Source organism: Cinclus cinclus, chromosome 1 (assembly GCF_963662255.1).
Source record: "Cinclus cinclus chromosome 1, bCinCin1.1, whole genome shotgun sequence".
NCBI lineage: Eukaryota > Metazoa > Chordata > Aves > Passeriformes > Cinclidae > Cinclus > Cinclus cinclus.
Window position 1 is genome coordinate 96,495,728 of NC_085046.1, and position 23,321 is coordinate 96,519,048.

The 23,321-nt window shown below is 36.5% G+C and overlaps 1 protein-coding gene across 1 annotated transcript in view; it reads right to left on the minus strand.

The window, feature by feature from the left end:
* Window positions 1–23,321, minus strand: part of DOK6 (docking protein 6) — a 240,860-nt gene that overhangs the window by 136,840 nt on the left and 80,699 nt on the right. Inside the window, exon 2 of the mRNA XM_062500783.1 lies at window positions 10,625–10,732. Coding sequence (XP_062356767.1) covers window positions 10,625–10,732 — 108 coding nt within the window. The remainder of the gene's footprint in view (window positions 1–10,624; window positions 10,733–23,321) is intronic.

The following is a 23,321-nucleotide window of genomic DNA, read 5'->3' on the forward strand; positions in this document are numbered from 1 at the left end:
AAAAATTAGATAGTTTTGTGCTAATTTTCATAATAAATTGCTCTTTATTTACATTGCAGAGCCTCTCTTACTCCAAGTAAACAAAAACCTTAAATGAAACTTAGTACTCATAAGACTTATGATATTTCACCTTCCTTTATTAAGAGAAAACAAATTACAGAACCAAACCTGTTGGCCCTCCCTCATACACCATAACCTGCTGTTTGTACCTGTTTCCTTTTATAACAACTGCAGAAGGGTCCACGCCCCCTCCCATTTCCACATGGTGAACATTCCCCAGCAACACAGACACATAATTCAAAGTAGCTTCAAGGGAATATGTTGTAATTAGGAAAAAAAAAATCCTCACATAACATATTTTTTTTACTAGTGTTATAAACTGCAGTCTAGATAATTAGGTCTTTAACTTTCATCATGAACTTTTATTATTTATGTAGTGTATCTACTTTCTACACTTGAATAGTGAAAATAGAGGCACAAAATATTGGAAAAAATACAAATGCAGAGTCAAGGGCTGAAGGCTAGGAAAGGAAGACCTCAATAGTACTTCGACTGCTAGTTCCATAAGCGTGGTTTACCATTTTCCTGTTGTTTATGGCACTGGGCTCCATTGGGTCTGATTTACAGCCTTCCTAGCCTGTATCTTATGATAAATAAATATGTTTATGTTTATTGGTACCTATTCTACATGTAAAATGATACACATTGTCATAAATATATGATTGGATTTGATTTTCTATAACTATTTTTCACCACAGTCAGAATAAATTATGAATAGCATTCACCTAAGTAGAGGCTTTAAAAATTTGTTTGGCTATCATAAATTCATAATGTTTTTCTGACTTAATGGTACGACCTGACTTCTCAAGTTTCTTTTGTAATGGTCATCACACAAGTATATTTCATACAGATGGTTTTACAAATATTAATTTTCTTTTACACCTTCCTTGCTTCTGAAACACGTGGATTATATTGGAGGGAAGAAACAAGGAATTGCATGGTGAAAACAAAAGAAAGTAAAAAAAAATATCTTTTAAGCTTTCGTTTTGAATTTAAGATATCCAGATTTTGCTTTTCACTTGCATTAAAAAGGCGAGTTTGGTTAGTGCAAATCTCCACTGCAAGCCCAGCTGTTTTATATTCTAGCTCAATTCTTCTTGATTTCCCCCCCAAGGACTAATAAGGACCTGCTTCAGAGACCTCAATTCCAGTCTCTCCCCTCCTAAGTGCCTATCCGCCAGCTTCATCAGGGTCCCCGATACTGAAACCCTCTCTTCCAAACACATGCTCTTCTTATTTTGGAACTGGCCTCTCCTGGGCCACGTCTGAATATCTCCCAGCTGCTGGAACAAATGAGGTAGTGTTACTGGAGAGCAATTTACTTTGGTGCATAAACCTGAACAATTTCTCCTTGCTTTCTGTTAATGTGCACCTATCCTGCTGCACAGACTTTTTTACCAGGTATAGTCGAGTTGAAGTGACAGACTGTGTCCATGCTCTTTGCTTGCTTGTTCACCTCCCTCTCATTGTTGGGATTGTTATCTCTGCACAAGTCTCCCTGGCTTTGTGCAGCCAATTAAAATAGATTTATTACCTTTAGTAATATGTATTTTCTTCAAAATCTCCCCATCCCATTCCTCACTTCAGCATTTCTCATAGCAATTATTTGAGAAGCCAGCTTTCCACTGACCTTGGTGTTTCTCACAGCTATCCAAAGGACAAGGTACTTCATAGAGTGCCAGAATATTTATTCCTTTATTTTTCTCCATGCTTTAACATTTGGTCTAGTTCTTCTCTTATGTTTTAATTCAACCATTTTCCTTTCCATGTGACCAAGCGCCAGGGGATATACATACAGAGAATGGCTCCATGATCTCACCTCAAACACCTGTCCCTGTACTAGTCTATAAAAATGCTTAGTTCTTACAATGAATATCAGTCTTTAGTACTGAATGAACTGGGGTAAACATATTCCATTGCTCAAGAGAGAAAATTATCTGAATTTCTATCATATTCAAAGCTTTACAGATGACATGAAACATTTTAGCTGTCAAAGTCAGAAGTGCTTCCAAAAAATATGCACAAAATACAGGTTTGCAAGGCTTTGAACTTTGCCAAAACATGGCTAGATTTTCATGGCAAAAGCAGAATATACATGACTGACACATAAACCATCATATCCTCTATTGTAAAGCAGTAACACTAGAGCAGTTCAAAGAAAAGTTCTCCTGAGACTGTTTTAAGAGACACTAGGAAGATTAAGGATATTTTCCCCACCACTGAAATATGCTCAGGAGAGGACAAGACCAGTTTGACACAATACATTCAGCACAGAGATATACCAAGAGCTAGAGTAGCAGCTTTAGTGACATAAACTTCATAGCTCACAGAAAAGTCTGTGCTGGGTGGAAACCCTGGCAATCATCTGGTCCACCTTGAAAGCAGACTCTTCAATTAGGTTACAAAGGGCCTTGCCATGCTAGGTCTTCAAGATTTCCAGAGAGGAAATACTGACCTCTCTGCTTAGTCTGCTCTCCTGTTTAGTTGTTCTAAACATCAGTTGGCTATGCTTTTTTTTTTATTTCCTCTATCAAGCAAATTTCCCCTGAAGCACCTCTGCCCACTGCCTCTTGTCCTTTTCCTGAGGATCCTTGAGAACACCTCAGCCACCTTATCAAAATTAGAAGACTGTGATTAGTTGCCCCCAGGCCTTCTTTCCTCACTAGTGCAAATCTAGATCCTTCAGTCTTGCCACAGCTTCTCCAACCTCCAACTTCCTCACTGACACTGGAGTTTTTTCCTGTCTTGAATAGAGCAGTGAGGGGACCAGAATTAGACACAAGATTACAGGTCTGGCTCAGTATGGAGAAGCCTTCCAGGCTGAGAGTCCTCACGGGGCTGCCCATACTCCTCCTGAGGTTTTCCAGGACATGGTTTGCTTTCATTGCTGCTACACAGCTAGCTCAGCTCAGCTCCCAAAGGGATCCTCAGGGCTTTTGCAGCAGAGCTGCACTCCAAACAATTAGTTCCCAGCCTCTTCTACTGCAGTTATCAGGCCGCATGTGTGGGACTTCTTGTTTAGCTTTCTAGAGATCATGGAGCCTCCAGTCCTTGAGATACTCAAAACAAAACTGGACATGGCCATAAGCAATGTGATCTGGCTGAGGCTGCTTTGAGCAGGGGATTGAACTAGATGGGCTCCAGAAGTCCTGAATTGTTCTGTGGTTCAATGACATTTTGGAAGCTTTACATTATATTTCTTTTTCTCCTCCTGCTGAAATGTTTAAACATTGTTCCCCTTTCCAACATTATTTTTTCCAAGAAAAAGTTTTGATCTTTCAGTTTCTTTTAATACCTAATATGATGGGAATATATGGTTGTATTTAAACACTAAGAGCAGTGTGTCCCTTATGCTGCCAAACTTTACACACACACTCAACTACTACTACGAATTTACTGTACTAAAGTGTACATGGATCTTCATATAAGAACCACTGCTAACATGTCTTGGTGTTGCCTTGTGTTATAAGTAAAGATTATCTTTAGTTTTCCTACTGTTATTCCCTCCTTGAAACTTAGATTTGGCCACTGATGCCACTTTTGAGGAATTCAACACTATACATTGACACTGCTTCATTATTTAACCTGTCAATTTATGCTTCAAATTAATACATTGTATTACTTGTATTAGATGAATGGCTACAGGAAGGGACTCATAGATCACTTATGCATCTTAGGTCCATATTTGTAGGACTTCAAACTCCTGTCAGCATGCTCAGCTTGTGGATTTCTTCATTACATTGTTAAGGAAAGAAGATGTTATTGCCTTGATACAATCTTTGTTGAAAAAGATTTTGTTTTATTAGTTTGTATGCTGCCCTTTGATGTGCTCAGACTCTATTAACAGCTTTATTACCAGCACAGCTACAATTATTCCTGCAATTTGCCTTCTGGTACATGGAATGCTTGCTTTGAACAATCAAGTTGTTCAAATATTTCTATATTTTAAGAGGCATCTGATAATTAGTGCAAATCTTATTGTTTGGTGACAGAACCGTAGCTATTTTGATAACAGTTATTCATTTAAATAGGCTTCACTGTAATTTCATTGGCTGAATAATAGCAGTCTATTGAAGCAATGTCTTTCACAACCTTCCCATGCCAGCCACATGATTTTGCTAAAAGATATTACTTGAAAGTGCTGTACACAAATATTTGAAGATAATTACATGTCAAAATGAGGAAAAATAAGGATATAGTTTCAGGAAGATTTAGTTATTCTGCTTTGGAAGACTTGGCAAAATAGGGATGAAAAACCACACAAAGTAGATTTGGGCACTTCTTCCAACCTCAAGGAGCAAAGAATTAAAAAAAAAATACATTAAATTCTGAATTATTTGCAGATAAAACCTTGAAATATATTATTCAAAACTGACATAGTCACACACACTCACTGGGTTCGTTAGCAAATACTACATTGAGATCACTATTTTGAATTTTTTTGAAAGAAGTTCTGGGAAAAAAAAATACCATACTTAATAAGGGGAGAAGAGGGAAACGAAAAAGTGTTCTAAATCTGGAGTGGTTTTCAAAGCAAACAACATCTATGAACGTGACCAGATCTTTATAAGATATTCCTATTTAGCTTTCATCAAATATGAAATTTTGAGTAAATTTAACCAGATGAGAAAATAAAGAATTATTGAGGAACCATAGACCATAGATCAACTAACAAATAGTAGAAGCGGAATGGTTGACAGGCAGGTTTTAATTTGAGATTTTGAAACAGACAGCATAACAAGTATATCAAGGGGAAAAAAAATGGCAGGAGGGGAATTCAAATAATATTTAAATTTAGAGGCAAATCAAGTGTTTTAATATCTTATCACAAAAAGCACAAAAATTAGGCCTAAAACTTACATTTTGGTGGCTGTCCACCTTTCTTTTTAAGAACACCTTTGCAGCTGAGAAACAATACAATATGATGAGAAATACTAGTAACATGCCAGAACATAAAAGTCCATAAGGAAACTTGCACAACTTCTGCTTTGTAGTGAACATGAGCACCATAATTGTCCTAGGTTACAATGCAAAGATGAGCCCAAAAATATGTATTCTACCACTATCTGTTGAAACCAAGCAGGGCAGTGATCCTTATCTCCAGAGGGGGTTATCTTCTGTTCATGGGCAATCTGTTAAAAAACTAGGTGGGTCAGTGTTCTTTATCTTTTCCAGGAGCCATCCTTCCTCCAGGAGGATATCTTCTGTTAATGGGCCATTGAGTCCCACTGCATAACTGATGAAATTACACCATCCCATTGTGAAATGCTCCGCCCAGGGGAGGAGCCAAACATTTCCTACTTGGATAAAAACAGAGATTTGGAACACCAAGGCAGCCCTTACCTGCTGTTTTCCAGAGGACAAGAGCTACCAGACCTTTCTGTAGGATCACTACTTCAACAAGTACCACTTCATCTGGACTGCTACCACCACCCTAACTAAGAGGGTGTCAGGTTGCATTCTGACTCTGTCAAGGGTTTTTCTTTTGTACTACTGCATGTATTTTATTTTTCTTTTTTTTTTCTCCTATTAAATTGGATTTCTAACTTGGAGGCTCTCACTAGTTTTGCTTTCAAACCATTACAATAAGAATCTGAAGTGCTCCACAGTAAAGCAGAACTCTAAGACAAAACTAGAATAAGCAGTAGGCTACTTCACATTTCTTTAGCAATAAGAATCTTTATTTAGGCAACTTGGAAATGGCTAGAGAACTTGAAGGAAAGCAACAAACCCGAATAACCCAAAGGCAACTAAGTGGAAACAATGAGAGAGAAGTACTTATGATTATGATAATGCTAACATATGTAAGTATTTATATTTTTCATGTCAGGGCTGTAATTACATTTGAAAATTATGGGAGCTAGCACATATATGACTGTGGCAAAATTCAGTGGTTTTCAAAGTTACCAGGAATTCACTTATCCTGAAATGAGCACCTCATGGTTTAAGGCCATCTCACTTAGAGACCGGGAGCTGTGCTGTGGAAGAATAAATATCTTATTGTTCCTGCACACTGTGTGTTACTGCACAAACAGAACCTGTCCCTTTCTTCCTTTTACCAATCAGGAGTATCTGGGTGTGTGTTTGTGTGCACATGTGCACAGGAGACCCTGCCAAGAAGTGCTCAAGAAGCTGCTACAGCTGATACAAGAGCTTGCCATAAATCACCGGGATTGCATTCCAAAAATTTCTTCAGGACAATCAGGCCGTGAAATAAAATTGTAGGGTATCTACCATTGTGTGGCCCTGGCTGAAAATTTAATCCAGTAAACTACAGTTAGAAGGCTACTGCTTTTTTTTCTTGATTATTATCTATTTTTGTGCATACATATTATATAATGTGCTTAACACCATCTGTCCCATATACATTTTTGACTATCAGAAGTAATTTCTAAAATGTTTTGCAATTTATTTCCTTTTGCATTTGCAGATTTATATAAAGCACATCATAATCAAACATAATGACAGGAAAAACAAATAACATAAATCTAAAAATCTTATCCTACTTTTATCTTGCTAACTTAAAATTCAAAACCTTAGAGATAGCTGTTGTTTACACAATCTTAACAGAAAAAGATCTCTCATATTGGGGGGATTAAATCAGTAAGTCTTGATCTCTATGCCAGATGTCAGCTATTTATTTGAAGGTTAAGCACACTAGCACTAACAGATTCAAGCTTGTCTTGCTCCAAGACAGCTATATATTGTCAGGGACACACCCAACTCCCAATACCTTCGCTTTATGTGAAGGCTATTTAGCTTATAAGTGGAGAACAAGCATGCATGAATGGGGCTGGACATTTTACAAGGAATGGGAGAATCCTTCTTTGTTGATTCCCATGCTGGAGTTTATGGACTACCATTAGTAATTCAGCTATATCATCCTTAAGTGGCATTTGGGCTCTGGAGTAACTCTGTTCTCTGTGTAGCAGGGCCTGAAGTACCTACGATGAAGTTTATGATACAAAGATATGTCTACAGAACCCTCCCTTGCATACCCACACCAGAGCATGCCACTTTTCTGTACAGCAAACCCCAACGTGAAATTGTTTATTTCTATTCTCTTTCTTGCACATTTGCTTCATGCTCTGGAATCTTTGGCAAGGTTTTTGATCCTGATGGGTCAGAATCTATTCTGGTTAGTTGCTCTTCAAGCTTGACTTTGCTCTTTCTAATTCTGCTTTAACAATTAATTGGTCAACAGTGTGACGGGTTTTTTAAGTCATTTGGATATAATCTTAGGTATGGACATTTGATCTCTCATTTCTAGTAATCTTCATGTTGCTACTTAACCATGCTGACTTTCTGTTATGCTCATGAAAGCCTCTCCTAATGGGTTACAGGCACTGGTACCGCCTGATCAGTACATCTCCAAAGCATGAAAAATTCACTTTTTATACACCATATATCTTCTATTACAGAAATAAGAAATCTTTTTAAATTTTGCTCTCTTTTAAGTTGGTAAAGATGCAGTGTCTGTTTTTGGTCTTTTCTCACAGTGAAGGCGTGTCAACCAAGAACATACCCACCCCTGGCATGGATGCAGAGCTATTGCTATTTTATCCGCTCTTTCGAGGGAGCAATGAGAGTCAACACAGATGTTCTGCACAACATCCTCAATGAATGTTCAAGGGAAAACAGAACAGCTAAGCCATAAACTTAACTGAGCAAGAGTGCAATGATCTAAATTTACAGTAATGAGAAGTTTTAATTTGATACCAGAAACTGCAAGGAACAGATGAGGTCACATTTTGGCGAATGAATGTAATATGCACTGTTGCTGTCAGGAGGCACTAGTCTAGGACTAATGCCATTGCTGTTATTTATAGTAAGAAAATTACTAGTGAAAAAACCCAACACCAAAGCAATGCACAACAGCAATTTACAGAATTACTGAATAACAAATAAACCCATACATTGCCTGGATACTCGGGGGAGGGGAATCAATTTTCTAAAGAGAACAGCTTTTTTACTCATTAACGACTAGCTTCTTAGCATATGTAAACCAGAAAAATCTCTAATTTCAATTATCCTAGCTTTGTGTAACAAGTTCTGGGTTTTTTTTTCTTTGTTTAGCCCCTTCTAAAAATCATATTGCCCAGTACACAACTTTATTACATAAATATGGGAAATATAGTCATCTTGGTAAACTACTTTAAAGAGGAATTTCATTTGAACCTCATTTCAAGCTCAAACATGGAAACCTTGATGAGTTACTTATATCAGGGTACTGTTTGTGATCCTGAATAGTGATTTGAACACAGATATATCAAATAAATTAATTTTAGGTATGTTTCCAATTGAGATGTAAAATGTTCTTCCATATGTCTGCATAAGAAAGCTAAAAACAATGCACAATACAATCCAACTCTGTGCTACTCCTAGGCCTTCTCCCAAGGTAACCTAGACTGATCTGAAAGTCTGAAGAACATAAGTTGCCTGAGAAACACTCTGAGTGCCCCTCTACACCAACCTCTTCGAATACTTAGAAAGAAAGTTGTATAGGGAAAAGGATGTCAGGGTCAATACATACATACATATACATATATATATATATATATATATATATATATATATATATAGTTTTATATGAATATTAGCAAGTAAACAGAGCCTTTTGTCCCTTTATGCATGTTGTCCTTTCATAAGGAGTCAGGCTTGCAACTTATATTTTAATCTTTTTTTTAAAAAAACCACCAAATCTCAGTTCTTTAATATTTAATACTTTTTTTCATTGAATCTCAGTGTTCAGAATTAATTTTCAACTTTTTGTACCATATGCCATCTTTATATTTTGTGAGTGAGAAAGGAAATGGAGAATTTCAAAATAGGGCTAATAGTTTGCACTGACTAGAGATAAATATGCATTTTGAACAACTTTGAAATATAGCGAACCAATAAACAGCTTTAGAAAAGAAAGAAAGAAAATCAGGATATTTTCATACAACATCAGCAATCAAATAACTATATTTGATCCTCTAACAACCTGCGCTGTTCCCTTAATAGTCACGCTTGATGACTATTCACAACTCATGCACATCTACTTCACCACTATTTTATTTATCAGAATGGAGGCAATTGAGGAGAATAATCACTATGAAATAATAAAATATCCTTGGGAAAAAAGTCAAGCCAGAGAATAAGACTCTGGGTTTCTATTTTGTGATAATATACCTTCAGAAATGATTTCATGGCTTTATTTGAAAAACAGATATAATCCAAGTGAACAGATACAATTCTTCTTTCTCTACAGCCAGAAACACATTATCCTTTTAAATAGGAAAGTGTATCCATTTCTTTCTCTTTCCTTCCTGTCCTCATGGAGGGGAATAAGAGGGGAAAAAACAGATGATGAAGAGTAACACCCGCCCTTTCCATTTGCAAATGACGACACTTCCAGCAATACAACATGCAGCTGCATCAGTATCTATGTTACTTTCTTAGCTTCTCAAAAAACTCCTGCATTTTATATTATTTTTCTACAATGATGACAGTTTACAAGCAACATTAAATCTTTCTGGGTTCCTTTAACATACTAAGTATGCTACAGGCATAACTGGCTCAGAAAAGAATTAAAAGAAAACAATACAAAAACACAAAGCCCAAAGCACAAAAGAGGCCCATGTTGGAGCAGGCTTCTGGCCTGTGGACCCATGGAGAGAGGAGCTCATGCTGGAGACAGTTTTCAGGCAGGACTTGTGTCCCCACAGGGGAACCCATGCTAGACCAGTCGGGCTACTGGAACCTGAAAGCAAATTTGTAGTTTTATGGCAAAATCACCTCACCTACCTTCAGGAGATCTAAGCTTACATTTACACTTCTTCACTGCTTGCTGCATGGCCCTTTGTTAAGTCAAATTTGTGTTTGAACTTGATAGGTTTAATGGAATATCTAATATTGATATGTCATAAAGCTAACAGTTACTTGATAGAAGGCAGCACAGATCCCCACCCTCTTGTAGGATTAAGCAGCACGAAGTCTATTGACAGACTTTGGGGGGCTGATAACAGTAACTCATGAGACAGAAAGGAGAACTAATGCTCAAATATCTTGTTTCCCATCACAGAAGTGCTAGTGATAGAGAAAGCAGGGACTATCACATTCAGTAAGTACTGATTTTTTATCGCTAAAAACAGTTTTTGTTGACAAGGCTTGTAAGACTTGAGTTCTGGGATAAACCTTACACATTTAAAGAATGTCACCGTTACAACTGAGGTATCTAGCTTTTCAGTATTTGTTTAATATTTAGCTAATAACTACTAATTAAAAATTTGAATAGGCAGCCAATTTTACACATTCCAAACTACAAGTGTTTAACTAAAAAACATCATTCTGTCGCTTCACATACATTGAAGGTTTTGTGTTCATCTGGGGAAAAAAGTGTGATATCTCACCTGCATCACTGAGACTTATGGATGTTTTACTCTGCTTTTACTGCCAGGATTAGGTTTTCAACATGGATTTCACTGTATTGTTTGCAAATTAGACATAGCAAGAACACACTCTTCCCAAGGAAGAGCAGTAAACAGGCAATGCTTCAGTTCATAAGAAAGGCATGACTTACCTTGTGAAAGTTCCTGAAATATGCTGCCTTCTCATCTGGAAATTTTTCTAGCCTCCTGGGTCCTTTACTGGAAGCCTTCTTGAAAACCAACCAACAACGCCTAAAAATCTGTGAACAAAATCAATGGATTCTATTAGTTGTTCTTTAAAGATGGACAGTATTACAAACGTATTCCATTACAGAATTATCTTGGGAAGAAATTTTAAAATGACTGTGTTTTACTTTAATAGTCCGGAAAATCCTGGGAGCATCAATTATTTCTACACAAGTATACCAATTTGTCAATTCATACATTTTGATTTCCAATCCTTTGTAAACTTTTTTTGCTTCCATTTCTGTCATTACTGCCAAAATAGACAATTCCTGAGATGCAAGTAAATTCATGAACTTTGAATACGAAAAGCATTGTAAGACTGCCATTAGAGAAAATTCTGTCAGAAATCACTCCACACATCTCTAGCTTTCACATTTGTCTGTCCTCTTTTTCTATGAGAGGATTAATAGTACTGATAAACATTAATTGCAGCTTTTAACAGAACACAGTAATCACCTTTAGCACCACTGTGCACACAGAAAGGAAAACACAAGGCTGAAGTGACCATTTCTGGGCAACAACATCTAGTTCTCTCACTTAGTTCAATGAAAAACTTTCTAAGAAAAAAGTATGCAGATTAGTAAACTTTGGGAACGTGTAGTGAAAAAAAAAATCCTCCCAAAATTTTTTAACAAGAAACACACTAGGTTTTACTTTAAAAGCATTTTTAAACAAGAGGACTTTATTGTACAACCTATCAAGCATTCTATAATATTGCCATAACCAGAATTTTTTAAAAAATATTTGAATTATCAAATATTCAAACATTAGCAGTTCAATGAGAAACTGATTAATGATAATCCTCTAGACTATATTACACAAATAAGAGATTAGATATCAACCTAGTTTTATAATCTATGACAGCAATTTACTTCATTCTTCTCTCCAGTACTTGGACAGCTCTATAAACAATACCAGATATAATTTTATGCTATTAATTCAAGGATACATTGAAGAAACTCCCAAACCCAAAACTACTTAATGATTCCACTTGCCATACGTGAACACCCTTAATTCAATACAAATTCTACAAAATTAAATGACACAACACAAGAAATACATTACTATTAAATTTGGATCAACCATACCTCCCATTACCAAAAAACTAAATAATTTAAAAAACCAAGGAAATTAGAGCAGGCAGAGCTTTCCCCTCAACTTGCTGTCTAAACTGAGTACAAGCAGAAAATATAGTGTCATTAAAACAATTAAGCTTAATTAACCATATTATAATATAATACTACTGACAGTATCCTGTTGCCACGAAGATGAATGTTATCAGTGAAAATAAGTGTTTTCTTTTAAAGCCCTACCATTGGGTTACATCAATATGTTTAATTATAAAGACTTTTAAAAGAAAACATGGTATGTAATTAAATCCTCTACAAGTATACTTCTTACAAAGCATAAAACTTTTAGGATTTTTCTACTAAGGTTGCAAAGTGACAACTGTACAACCATACTTTCTATCTCAGAAATTACTTCACCTATCCTGAGGGAAAGCAAAGACAATATCATTTCCTGAAAACAATGACATTACACTTTGGGACATCATAAACCATCTTTATTAGATAGTACTTTCTTCAAATCACATCTTCGCAGTGTTGCAACTTGACTTTACCAAAACTACAGCACTGCTCTCAGAGTTATTTCTTGATTAAACATATTAACTCTACACAGTTTTGTAGTGTGGAAAGCTCCACAAAGATATAGAATATTCACACTATTTTGACCTTAATAAAAACCAGCAACACCAGCTGTCCAAAAGGGACATATTTATTCATTTAATAAAAGTGTCACTTTTAATAATACTCCTGGCTCTTCTGGGATCTTGCATGGTTAGTATTAGTCTCTTTGTAGTTTCAGTTAATTTCTCTTCCTCTGAGGAAAGTATTTTCTTAGGAAGTTCTTTATTAAGGTAAAAACCACTACCTTAATTTCAAACGGTTTCTCAATTTCCTTATTTTTGTTATGTCTGTTTAATGTCTTGCAGTCCTCAAAAAATTCTCTTTGGAAAAGCCAGACCAACCCAAGTCATCAACCATCATGGTGGCTTTTAGCATAGCCATGGAATCTGCATTTTACAAATGATCTGAATTCTTGACAGCTGGTGACAATGAAACCAATTAACAGAAGTTTTTCAAAGGTAGATGGAAGGGTTTTTTAAATTGTTTGTTTGTGGTTTTTAAAATTTGTTTTTATATGTGTATACATGTATATATGGGAGAGTCATATCTTGTTGCAATAAGAAGTATCAGTTAGATCCAGTACATTAGAAATATCCCCCACGAAAAGGCAAACTAGACATCACAGTCATGGAGTCAGATCTCCCTCTGTGAGCATGAGAATATTTTCTAGATCAAAGGTCATCTAATGCATACTCCAGAGCACTTCCTTTAGTGACAAATGAGCAGGTTCAGACAAATGATGGCTTCATCATGATGATGGCTTCAGTCTTTTTTTCACTGGATATCAATTTGGGAGAGGGTGAAAGTGAGTTTGAGGTTTTGCAGGTAAGTTGATGAAATTCTACAGGGAAAAGTTTGACCTCCTTATTACTGGGAACTACCATCAAATACCAGGGCTTGATGCTAGTTGTCTCTATGGATGCTCCTCATCAGGCCTCCTCACACATTTCAGAACTGAGATGAATTCAAAGGCTTTACCACACAGGCTGCAGGAACGAACAGTCTTTGCTTTTACTAGAACACTGAATAGCAAGAGGAGAGAAATATAAGTTTGTCCTTTAGACTGTCACTGCTTCAATTTATTGGCATCTGTTTTTTCCAGACCTTTGAAAAGATAAGAGATCTGAAGAATGAAAAGAGGACTCCTGATATTCTACGTACATATGCCAAGATACATCCTTACATTTGGATTTTATTTTTTGCAACCTAATTTTAAAGCTGGTATAAACATATACAGTTCCATTGCATTTCAGCAGCATTTTACCTTATTAGGCCAACAGACATTTTGTATCTTAGTGTTTGAAAAAGCATTAGCATATGAATTTACCTATAAATATGAATAAATAGGTGCAGATGTGAGCACACAGCAAACAAACATTTGCCTTTCATAAGGCACCTCATTGTTATACAGAAGCCTACTCAATTATTCACGAACTGTGAGATTCTCTTTTATCCCTGGCCTACTTTAGGATGCCATTGGCTGTAATCAAAACTTCTGAAAGACTTCTAAAGTCTGCAAATTGTGAGAGAAATCAGCATCAGCCCTTTCAGAACTGAGTGAATTAGAACCACTCACTGTGTTGTCTCCATAATATTTAGCATTTCCTGTGAGACTGTTTTCCACAAGTGCTTAGTTGAAGAAATGCCAAATATTTGATCATTTAATCAGGGTTACATCCTTGGGTGAGCACTCACTGTTAAACAAATATGATTTAATTCTTTTTATCAAGGGCAAATGACACAAAGCCTACCCCATGCCACTGCATTTTTTACTGGAGAAATTCAGAAAGATGGCATTAAGTACATGCTGGGCTTAAGGTTTTTTTTATTACTGTATCATTTAGGAGGACAAAAACTTGTTCATTACAATCTTGAGAAGGATTCTATAGAAATTACCTGCAGAGCCTTAAGTGTAGCAGAACATCTTTAAACAACACTCCTATCTCAGTTTTACAAGATGGGCAAAGCACAAACAAAATATTCCTCCAGATTCTATTACCCAAGATGTTGTGCAGTTATGTACCAGTAAGCCCTGGCAATAACTTGCCACACTTGTGGTCTGGTGAGAACTGATTAGGTTGGCCCTTGCATATGGGAGTGATTTTGATTACAATATACAAGCTTGCGGGGGGGGGGGGGGGGGGGCGGGGGGAAGCTTCTGTCCTCAAGATGGACCCTGAGCAGACTCATCTTGTTACTGAGAGGATTCCAGAACCTGCAACAATACAACCTTATCACCCCCCAAAAATTATTTCTGAAATCTTTCCAGTCAGAAATTTCACTTCTAATGCTGCCACATTTCTATCAATCTTCAGAGATCCTTTCTTTTGTATTTTACTTAAAAACACTGCAACAGATCAATTAATTACAAAATCTCCACGTAATCTTATTTTGATACCTTTTTCTTCTGCTTAATATGTTACACTGCTCAGCTCACATTTCCAGCATGATCATATTTTTTAATATTCTTGACTAATATATGCAAAAATTTGGCCTCTGAATGGGCCATTACTTTTCATGCTCACATCCCACAATTCTGTTTTATTGTTGCCATGGCTGTTCATAACAAATCCATTAAAATACATATTGCAGGAAATCCACTAGTCAGTTTTGTTTTGTTTTGTTTTTTTGTTATTTTTTTGTTTCTTTTTTTCAGAAAGAAGAAAATATTTTCTCCTTTTCTAAAATAGTTTAAAATAATTGGTTTACAGTGGAAATCTTATGTATGATCTCCCATTTTCCAGAAATTTCTAAAGCCTCTTCCTAGTAATTTACAAGAAATACTTTTGAAATCTACATTTCTTTTTATCCACAGCTGCAGCAAATAAAGCTTTCCCAGTCATTGCTAATATTTAGAGAAGAGATTTTTATTGACAAGTTTCTACACATTACTTCAGAAATTTCACACTCAAACAACCCAGAAGAAATCAGAAACAAAAAATAAAATCCCCCATGCTTTTTAAAAAATAAAGTTACAACACTCTAAGCTTTTTTCCAAACCACTCTAGATGCTCTGAAATCTCCCTGCACCTATACAAAAGACAGTACAAATGGCAGCTTTCTTGGGCATATTGGAAAACCATCTAATTTTCTGTCACTAGCTGTAGAAACATTTGTCTCTTGAGAGAAATAGCAATGAGTCAGCTCCTAATTACTAACAGAGACCATCACTGACCAGGACAGGCACTGAAGCATCACTCATGGAGCTTTTTGCTAGCATAGCCCATCAAATTTTCTCCCAGGAAGACAACGACATAATAATATTCAGTTCTGCATTTACATCTCATTATCTGCAGGAAAGGCTAGTTGATTTCTCACCCCTGACTTGCCATGTGCATTGCTCTCCTGTTTGACAAGACAACATCTGAAGTATATGCGTTAAAAACACTAAAATATGAATGTGTTCAAGCTTACCTCAATGGTTATATCCATTAAAAGTGGACATTTCTATGAGGTATGTGAGAGAAATGCAGTTTGTTGTGAGATTTAAAAAGGTAGTTGCAACTTAAAAATATAGCATTCTTAGTGAGAAAAATAATTGCCACAGTAAAATCATATTTAACCATTGTTTTGACACCCACCATTTTTTGATTATGTGCATAATTTGGCTAAAGGAGAAGAGACAAGAGGTGACACCTTAATGCTTCAGTGAAACAACACTTGTCACACATTCAAGTAAAACTTAGGAGAAATTGAAACATATTTATTATCTGCAAAAAGGCCCAGGAGGAAAATGGGGATCCATACCACAGCCTAAAGAACAAGTTACAGGATCTAAGCTACTGCTGGGTCAATTCTACAGAAAAAGCCCGAACTACAAACCAAAACACCTCACCACTACAATTCACTTGCCTGAACTACCAACACTTCAACAGCTCTGATTTTCATGTCTACCTTTTTGACAATAGAAATGAAATACAGCTCCCACTGCACTAATTGGGTACATTTTGGCTGGCAATTTTGGATTCCTATGAAGAAGCAAGAGAGGCAGAGCACTGCTGCACAGCAGTAAGCTCCCAAATTAGCACAGAGGGTGAAGAGTGGCAGGGAATTTGAGGCCAGCTCCTGCTCCTTTACTTCACTGCTGGGAACTCAGCTATCTCCCAGCAGCAGAGCAGAGATACTCCACAGCCATCTGATATCCAGCAACTGAACAGGAGAGGTGAAATGAATCCGTAGACTTGCTCAGAAGCAAGAGCTTACTTGCTCCTGTCAGCAGCTCTGGGATGTGGGGCTGAGACTTTACCACAAGATGCAATAAGCCTGGGTAGTTTCTTTTTTTTTTTTTTTCTTTTAATTGTGTCTAACTCTCCACCTGCTCTTGCCTATTTCAACATATTTTTTTTAATGTTACCAAATTATCTACCGCAAAACAATGACAATAAAAGCAAAGCTGTTCAAGCTGTAAAATCAGGATTTAAAAAAAACTCACAAATATATTAAAAAAAAATACTATCAGTGTCTGTAATGAGAAATATTGTCTGAAGGTATGCTATGATTGCTATCCAGCAGGGAAACATTCCTCACATATGTTAATCTTGCATGTACCCTGGAGCTTCAGTTCATCATCCAAATTAGGGAGCAAGGTTAAACTTCTAGTTTACAGAGCTTGGAACATGACCTTCTGCAACAATATAATTTAGTGTTAGATAATTTTAGTATCATAGTTCAAATCCTAAAATTTCTAATAGCATTTTTTTATTACTAATATTTTGCACATTGCAAATCTGCTGGCATTTTAACTTAGGATTTGAAGAAATAAAGAAACATCTGCTACAAACTGTTTCATCTAAGATTAGATCAATCCTTGTGGCTTGATTGCAGTCTGACAATTAGGATGGTTAGAGAGAGATGATTAGGGACAATTCACCCAGTTATAGTATACACACGTCATATTTTGCTGCCATAACATGCCATTATAGATTCATATAGATGCTTATAATATACTATAATTTATGGTGTTATAGTCACAGGCTATACATGTAATCCATAAAAGGATTTATTTTATTATTAGGGATTTATGTGAAATCAAAGTACACCATAGCAATTTTCCAACTATTCCTCTACTAGCTAAACTACTCTGTTCATCATGCAAATACTTTAGTTATGGAATCTGAAGGCTTTTTATTTTTTTTATGTTTAAAAGAGAGTGGAGGATACAAACCTGAACAGATCTGAACCTTGTGTTCCCGTTAAAAGTGTTATTTGACTTCATCAACCCTTAAGCACCCAGAGTTTAAAACCTCACCACTTTTACTTTGTTCTGAAGTACTATCAGGGCAATTCATCAGGCAGAAGGACAGCCTACACAAATAAGACACCCCGACTCCACAGCAGTCTGCAGATCAGCAGAATTTATAACTTACATCTGAATTGATCTTACGGTTATTTAAAAAAATCAGTTCCAGTAGCCATTTCTTTTGGCTTTCTGCATCTCTGCCTCAGTTTTGGCAAGATTAACTGCAGTGATCCTTTTGGAGGAAAACTAATACTGCTCACTTCATGTCTGGCCTCAGACTTGAAGACAAAAATATACTCTCAAAACCAGAAGAAAAATTTGGCTTCAACAGTTGTAGCACACATCCAGCAGAAAAATCCCAGAGCTTGCAATATTTTTTAAAGAAATTATTATGCTCCAGAAATCTCAAGCATTTCACTGAGCCTAAGCTGAATGTGCAGCACCTACTTAAGAATAATTATGTACCCATGTATGCTGATATCTCCTCCTACTACTCCTCCTATTCTCTCCTACGTACTTTTCTCAATGTAATCATAAAAAATACCAGCAGAGAAAGTTACGGTTTTGCACTACTTTAAAATTGAGTAAGTTTTCAAACTGAACTGGAGTAGCTACCTTACTTAACTCATCTGAAGGGTTTTTTTTTTAGTGGCAACCCCACTTTTCAAAAAATATTTTACCTAATTAGTAACAAGCAAACACAGTCCACTTGAATGAGAAAAAACACAAAGGATAGTTTGATATACTGCAATGAAAAGCAATATCCAGAGAAGAAAACTAAGACTCCTTTATTTTTAATACTATGAATACACATACAAATAATGGAAATATCATTATGTTTCTTCCACAGATGAGCTTATTAAGCTGAAACATGGAATCTTTTACACATATTTTGTAGATACTCATCACTTCTTGAAAAAATTATTTATTGTACCTATAAGGGGACCAAATGCTGACAATCAAACAAGTTATTAAGATAGAGTTCTTATTTACATCTCTAGAAAACAAAATTGAGACTGTTACACACAAGCTGAAATGACACACTTAGACTGAAACATGGTAGATCAGCTCAGATCCTTAGTACTTTATGTTAGGAAGGGATTTGTGAAAGTAAGCATTAAAAAATCAAACACGTGAAACAGAGTACCTTAAAATGAAACAGAGCTTCAGAAAAAAACAGTAATCACAGACATCTGTTTTGTACTACCAAGGGGAAAAAAATGCGAATAATTTTTACAGCTCCAATTTAGAGGGTTACAAGCTCAAATTTATCTTCAGAATCCAAAATTATTCCTCAGATTTACATCAGCTGGATTTTCTAACATATCATGGAATCATAGAGTAGTTTGGGTTGGAAGGGACCTTAAAGATCATCTAGTTCCAGCCCACTCCCCACACACACCCCATGGAGGGTAGGGACCCCTCTGACTAAACCAGCTTCCTCAAAGCACCATCCACCTTGGCCTTGAACACTTCCAGGGATGGGGCACTGGCAGTTTTTCTGTCCCTGTGCCTCACCACCCTCACAGTAAAGATTTTATTCCTAACATCTAATCTAAACCTCATCTCAGTTTAAGACCACTCCTCCTTTTCCTATCATTACATGTTCTAGTAAGAAATCCTGCTCCATCTCTTTTGAAGGCCCTCTTGTACTCTTTAGGGAGGTTCTCTAAGGTCTCCCCGGAGCCTTCTCTCCTTCAGGCTGAATAACCTGAACTCTCAGCCTGTGTTCATAGGACAGCGCTCCAGCCTTCTGATCATCTATCTTTACATTATTGCAGAGAAATCCATCTTAGCAAAGGCATCAAAGTCCTCAGGATGCCATTGTTTTGACTGATGAAATAAGTGAAAAGTTTCCTTTGCATGGGATTTAACATAGCTCTGAGCATAGTACTAAATCAAAAGCATTTTTTGTAAAGAAAAAACAATGAGAGCTGACTGTAAGTGCCACTGTATATTGATGTAGGAGTATAATTTTTAACAGCAATTGATCCTCAGAGTAGAATAAGAAAGTTAAACCCTTTTATTCTTTGACACATGCTGTCATTTCAGCACACATTTAGAAAACCTTGCAAACCCAGCCACACTGATGTAAATGGGTGAAAGCCCACCGTAATCCGTAAGTGACTCTGTTTAATGCCTGGTCACTCCTCCCCAGCACACAGGCATGCATGAAGTGTGTGCATCATGTTTATACAGTGAGACTAAAGAATATGTGAATGCTAGTGTAGAAGAAAATATCTTCAAACATATTTTGATACACTTTACCACAAAACAGGAACAGATTTTAAAAATGCCATTTATCTATAGCAAATTCAATAAAACTCTGAAATATCAGGTTGCATGTCTCAACCGTGTTGGTTTCCTATGAAACAAATTAATCCTTTTTTTAAATGTAGTTGGATATTACCCTTTGAATCCCCTTTAAGTACTATGACATGGCCACTAGATTTTATGGAGAAATTAATCTTACATAGAAAATAAAGTGTTCTGTGGAATAAAGGCTGCAGCAGGGACAATACAAATAGCAATCATCAAGAGGATGTCTAATTGCAGCGCTGTTTTTCTGGTATTTGGTCACCTGCATGACTGTAACCTATAGGTTAAATCTCCTCCTTACAAAGAACCATAGTTGTAAGAGATGCTATCATGCCCCAAACACCTTCATTGCTTCTTACTTTAAAATTAACTGAAGGGGAGGAAAATGAATTCCCATCTTGTGGTAAGTGGAAAGAGTTAAAAGCTTAGAGTTAGCTAGAATCCTCTGCCACAGAAATTAAATGGATACTAAAATGGAGTAATTAATCGAAGTTTCCTGCTATATTTATGCAGAGAATTACCTTGAAGTACAAAAAAAAAAAAAACCACCAAAAAACCAACAAACATAAATCAAACCAAGCACCCAAAATCCCCAACAAGCATTTGCTCTGAGTGTTGTAACTTTCAGACAAATGCAGAAAGATACATATTTCAAACTCTGCCTCATTTGTATAAGTGATTTGTTTTCTGCCACTCGTGCTACTTATTTTACTGTATTTCCAGAAAATCACTGCTTAAAGATGTTACCAGTCTGCTATTAGAATGCATTTATATTGTAACAAATTAAAATGTAATCCAAAGCAAGAAAAGGATGAGAAAACAAATGCTTTTACACACAACTAAGAGGATTTGGAAGAAAAAGCTATAGCCCTTAGCTCTTGTAACTACCAACACCAGTTGTGTTCAGCTTTTGTTGCAACAGCAAATTTTTAACAGATAAAGACAGCCTTTACTCAAAGAAAAATAGCATGAAATAGCTTCCCTCAGAACACAAATGCAGCTGGTATGTTACATTCCCAGACAGTACGTCCTGTGAGGAAACAGCTACCACAGGGGATTAGGAACCACGTTCTTATGACCCCAGGGAAATAAAGCAGAGGAAAAGCAGATGGTTTCCAAACTCAAACTTCATAAGATCCCTCTGAATTCCCTGCTCAGTACCTGTGATAGGTCTCAAAAAATTTTGCCCTGAATTGTTTGAGATTCACTCAAAATGTATTCAGGTGAATCCATAGAAGCCATGCTTTAGTGTGCTTTGGCTCAGACCCAAACTGGTAACACTCAAGGCCTCATAAATCAAACATGAATTTCTTTGTTAAAGGAGTTGTGGTCATCCCACAAAGCTAATGTTATTATCTATGAAGAAAAAACCCTCTCGAAATAACTTTCCCACCCCTCCCCCTGCTTTCACTGATTATGACCAGCATTCCAGAACTTGCAGGAGCAAAGATTGTCCTTCTACAGCTATTTCCCATGGGCAGAAGAAAATTATTAGTCTACCCAACTGCCAACTGATGCTATTTGTTTTTATAGTCTCATCAGCTGCTTAGAAATAGAAAGCACATTGATTTTTCTGTGCTCTGAGGACCACTTGAAGGTGGAAGAAGAAAAAAATAAAAGTTTCAGCATTTCTGGTCAAATTTAACAGAGTACAAGCATCTAGCATGTTTGTTTAAGAGTAGCTAACACAAGTAGTTTTTCTCACTTACTTGCACTATTAAAAGTGCATATAGGACAACAGCAGAAAGTTGTGTAACGACCTTCTCACTTCCTGACACTGCTGAGATGGTCTCAGATACAAGATATGAAGCTGTAATGTGCAGTCTAATATAAGAGAGAAGCAGGGTGGTAATACTCTGGGCTCACTAGTATTTATTCTTAAGCAACATTTCTTTTTCCATAATAATTTTGATCTTAGTTGTGAAGTCTTAGTAAGAGTTTGACTGAAAATGTAGGTAGGTTGTTACAGGTACAGGTCTATTATATAGTGACAGCAGTGAGGAAACTCCCAAACCACAGCAAGTCAGCTTCTTGTAAAGCATCCTTTCCATATAAAAAGTCAGCAGAAAACCATGGTTACAATATAAAATATGCAGATTTTATGGAAAATACCCAGTAGGTTTAATAGAATGATTACCTTTATTAATAATCACTCTGAGTAAGAACACGCTATGAATCATGAACTACAAAAAAAAATTTGCCAAATACTGTATGATACAGAATTCTGCAAATTCAGATACTGTGAGAGAAAGGACTTTGTTACATTTTTATGGAACACCTAAATAACCAAGGATTATGACCAACCCTTAGCATTTTCAAGAATTCATGTCTATGGCTGCTTTTGTCTAGGTCACCACATTTGCTGTCTTACATATCAAGAGTCTGCAGAAAGTGCACCTTCTCATCTGATTTTATTTAGAACAAAGTCTTGGTGGGAACTTCCAAATTATTTTTAACACCTTAGAATTAAAGTTTCTGATTTGAAGGTGGGGTAAGGAGGAGAGACAAGGAGGTTTTCAGTGTAAAACTGTAGAAAAGAACACTGGAAATTCCAGTCATCCTCACTGAACAATTCCGAGTTTGAGAGGTGATTTATATAAGGTATATATTAACATTATCTATATATCAGATAATATATACTGACAGCAACAGCAGATAAATTCTGTCTCTGCATGCTTATCAACACATACTAGGGCCATTCCCCAGTAGATGTATATCACAATTAGGTTTCTAAAATCACAGTGATGTTTCCAGTACCTCAGAAATTAATCCAAGCAACGCTTCATGTCTGGTCATTAAAACTCTTGCCTTGATACATACAGGTCTAAGTCCAGCACTGCAGAGCAGCAATTGCTATACATTCCTTTTTACTCTAAAGCATGCACTTAAATGACCCAGCTTGCATATGAACTGAAAGAGTTAGGTAAGAGTTGGGCATAGGAGCATGAGGGAAAAATGTGCAAGTCACTGAACCTTGCCTCCTCCAGCTGCAGAGAGCCATGCAATAGGTGCCTGCTACTCCTTCTGTACTCATCACACAATTTATATCTAAGGAGATACTTGAAGTGGGACAGTTTTTCTTCTTGTCCTTACGGTACTGGCTCACTGGGATCAAAATGTGGAGTCTGTGACTGAAGAGTCACAGGGGGAGAAAATACTGGACATTTCACACTCATGTTTTTGCTAAGGTGCTCAGTGGCTAATACATAGCCACCGTGCTTTGGAGAGAGTTTTTATTGTGATTTAATTTATGAGCCTTTTCCAAGAGCAATCTCTAATTCTTGCAGCTAACATCTGCATGAAAGGATTTTTTGCCTTTTATTCAAAATTACTTGTTACAGTACATTCCGCTACTGG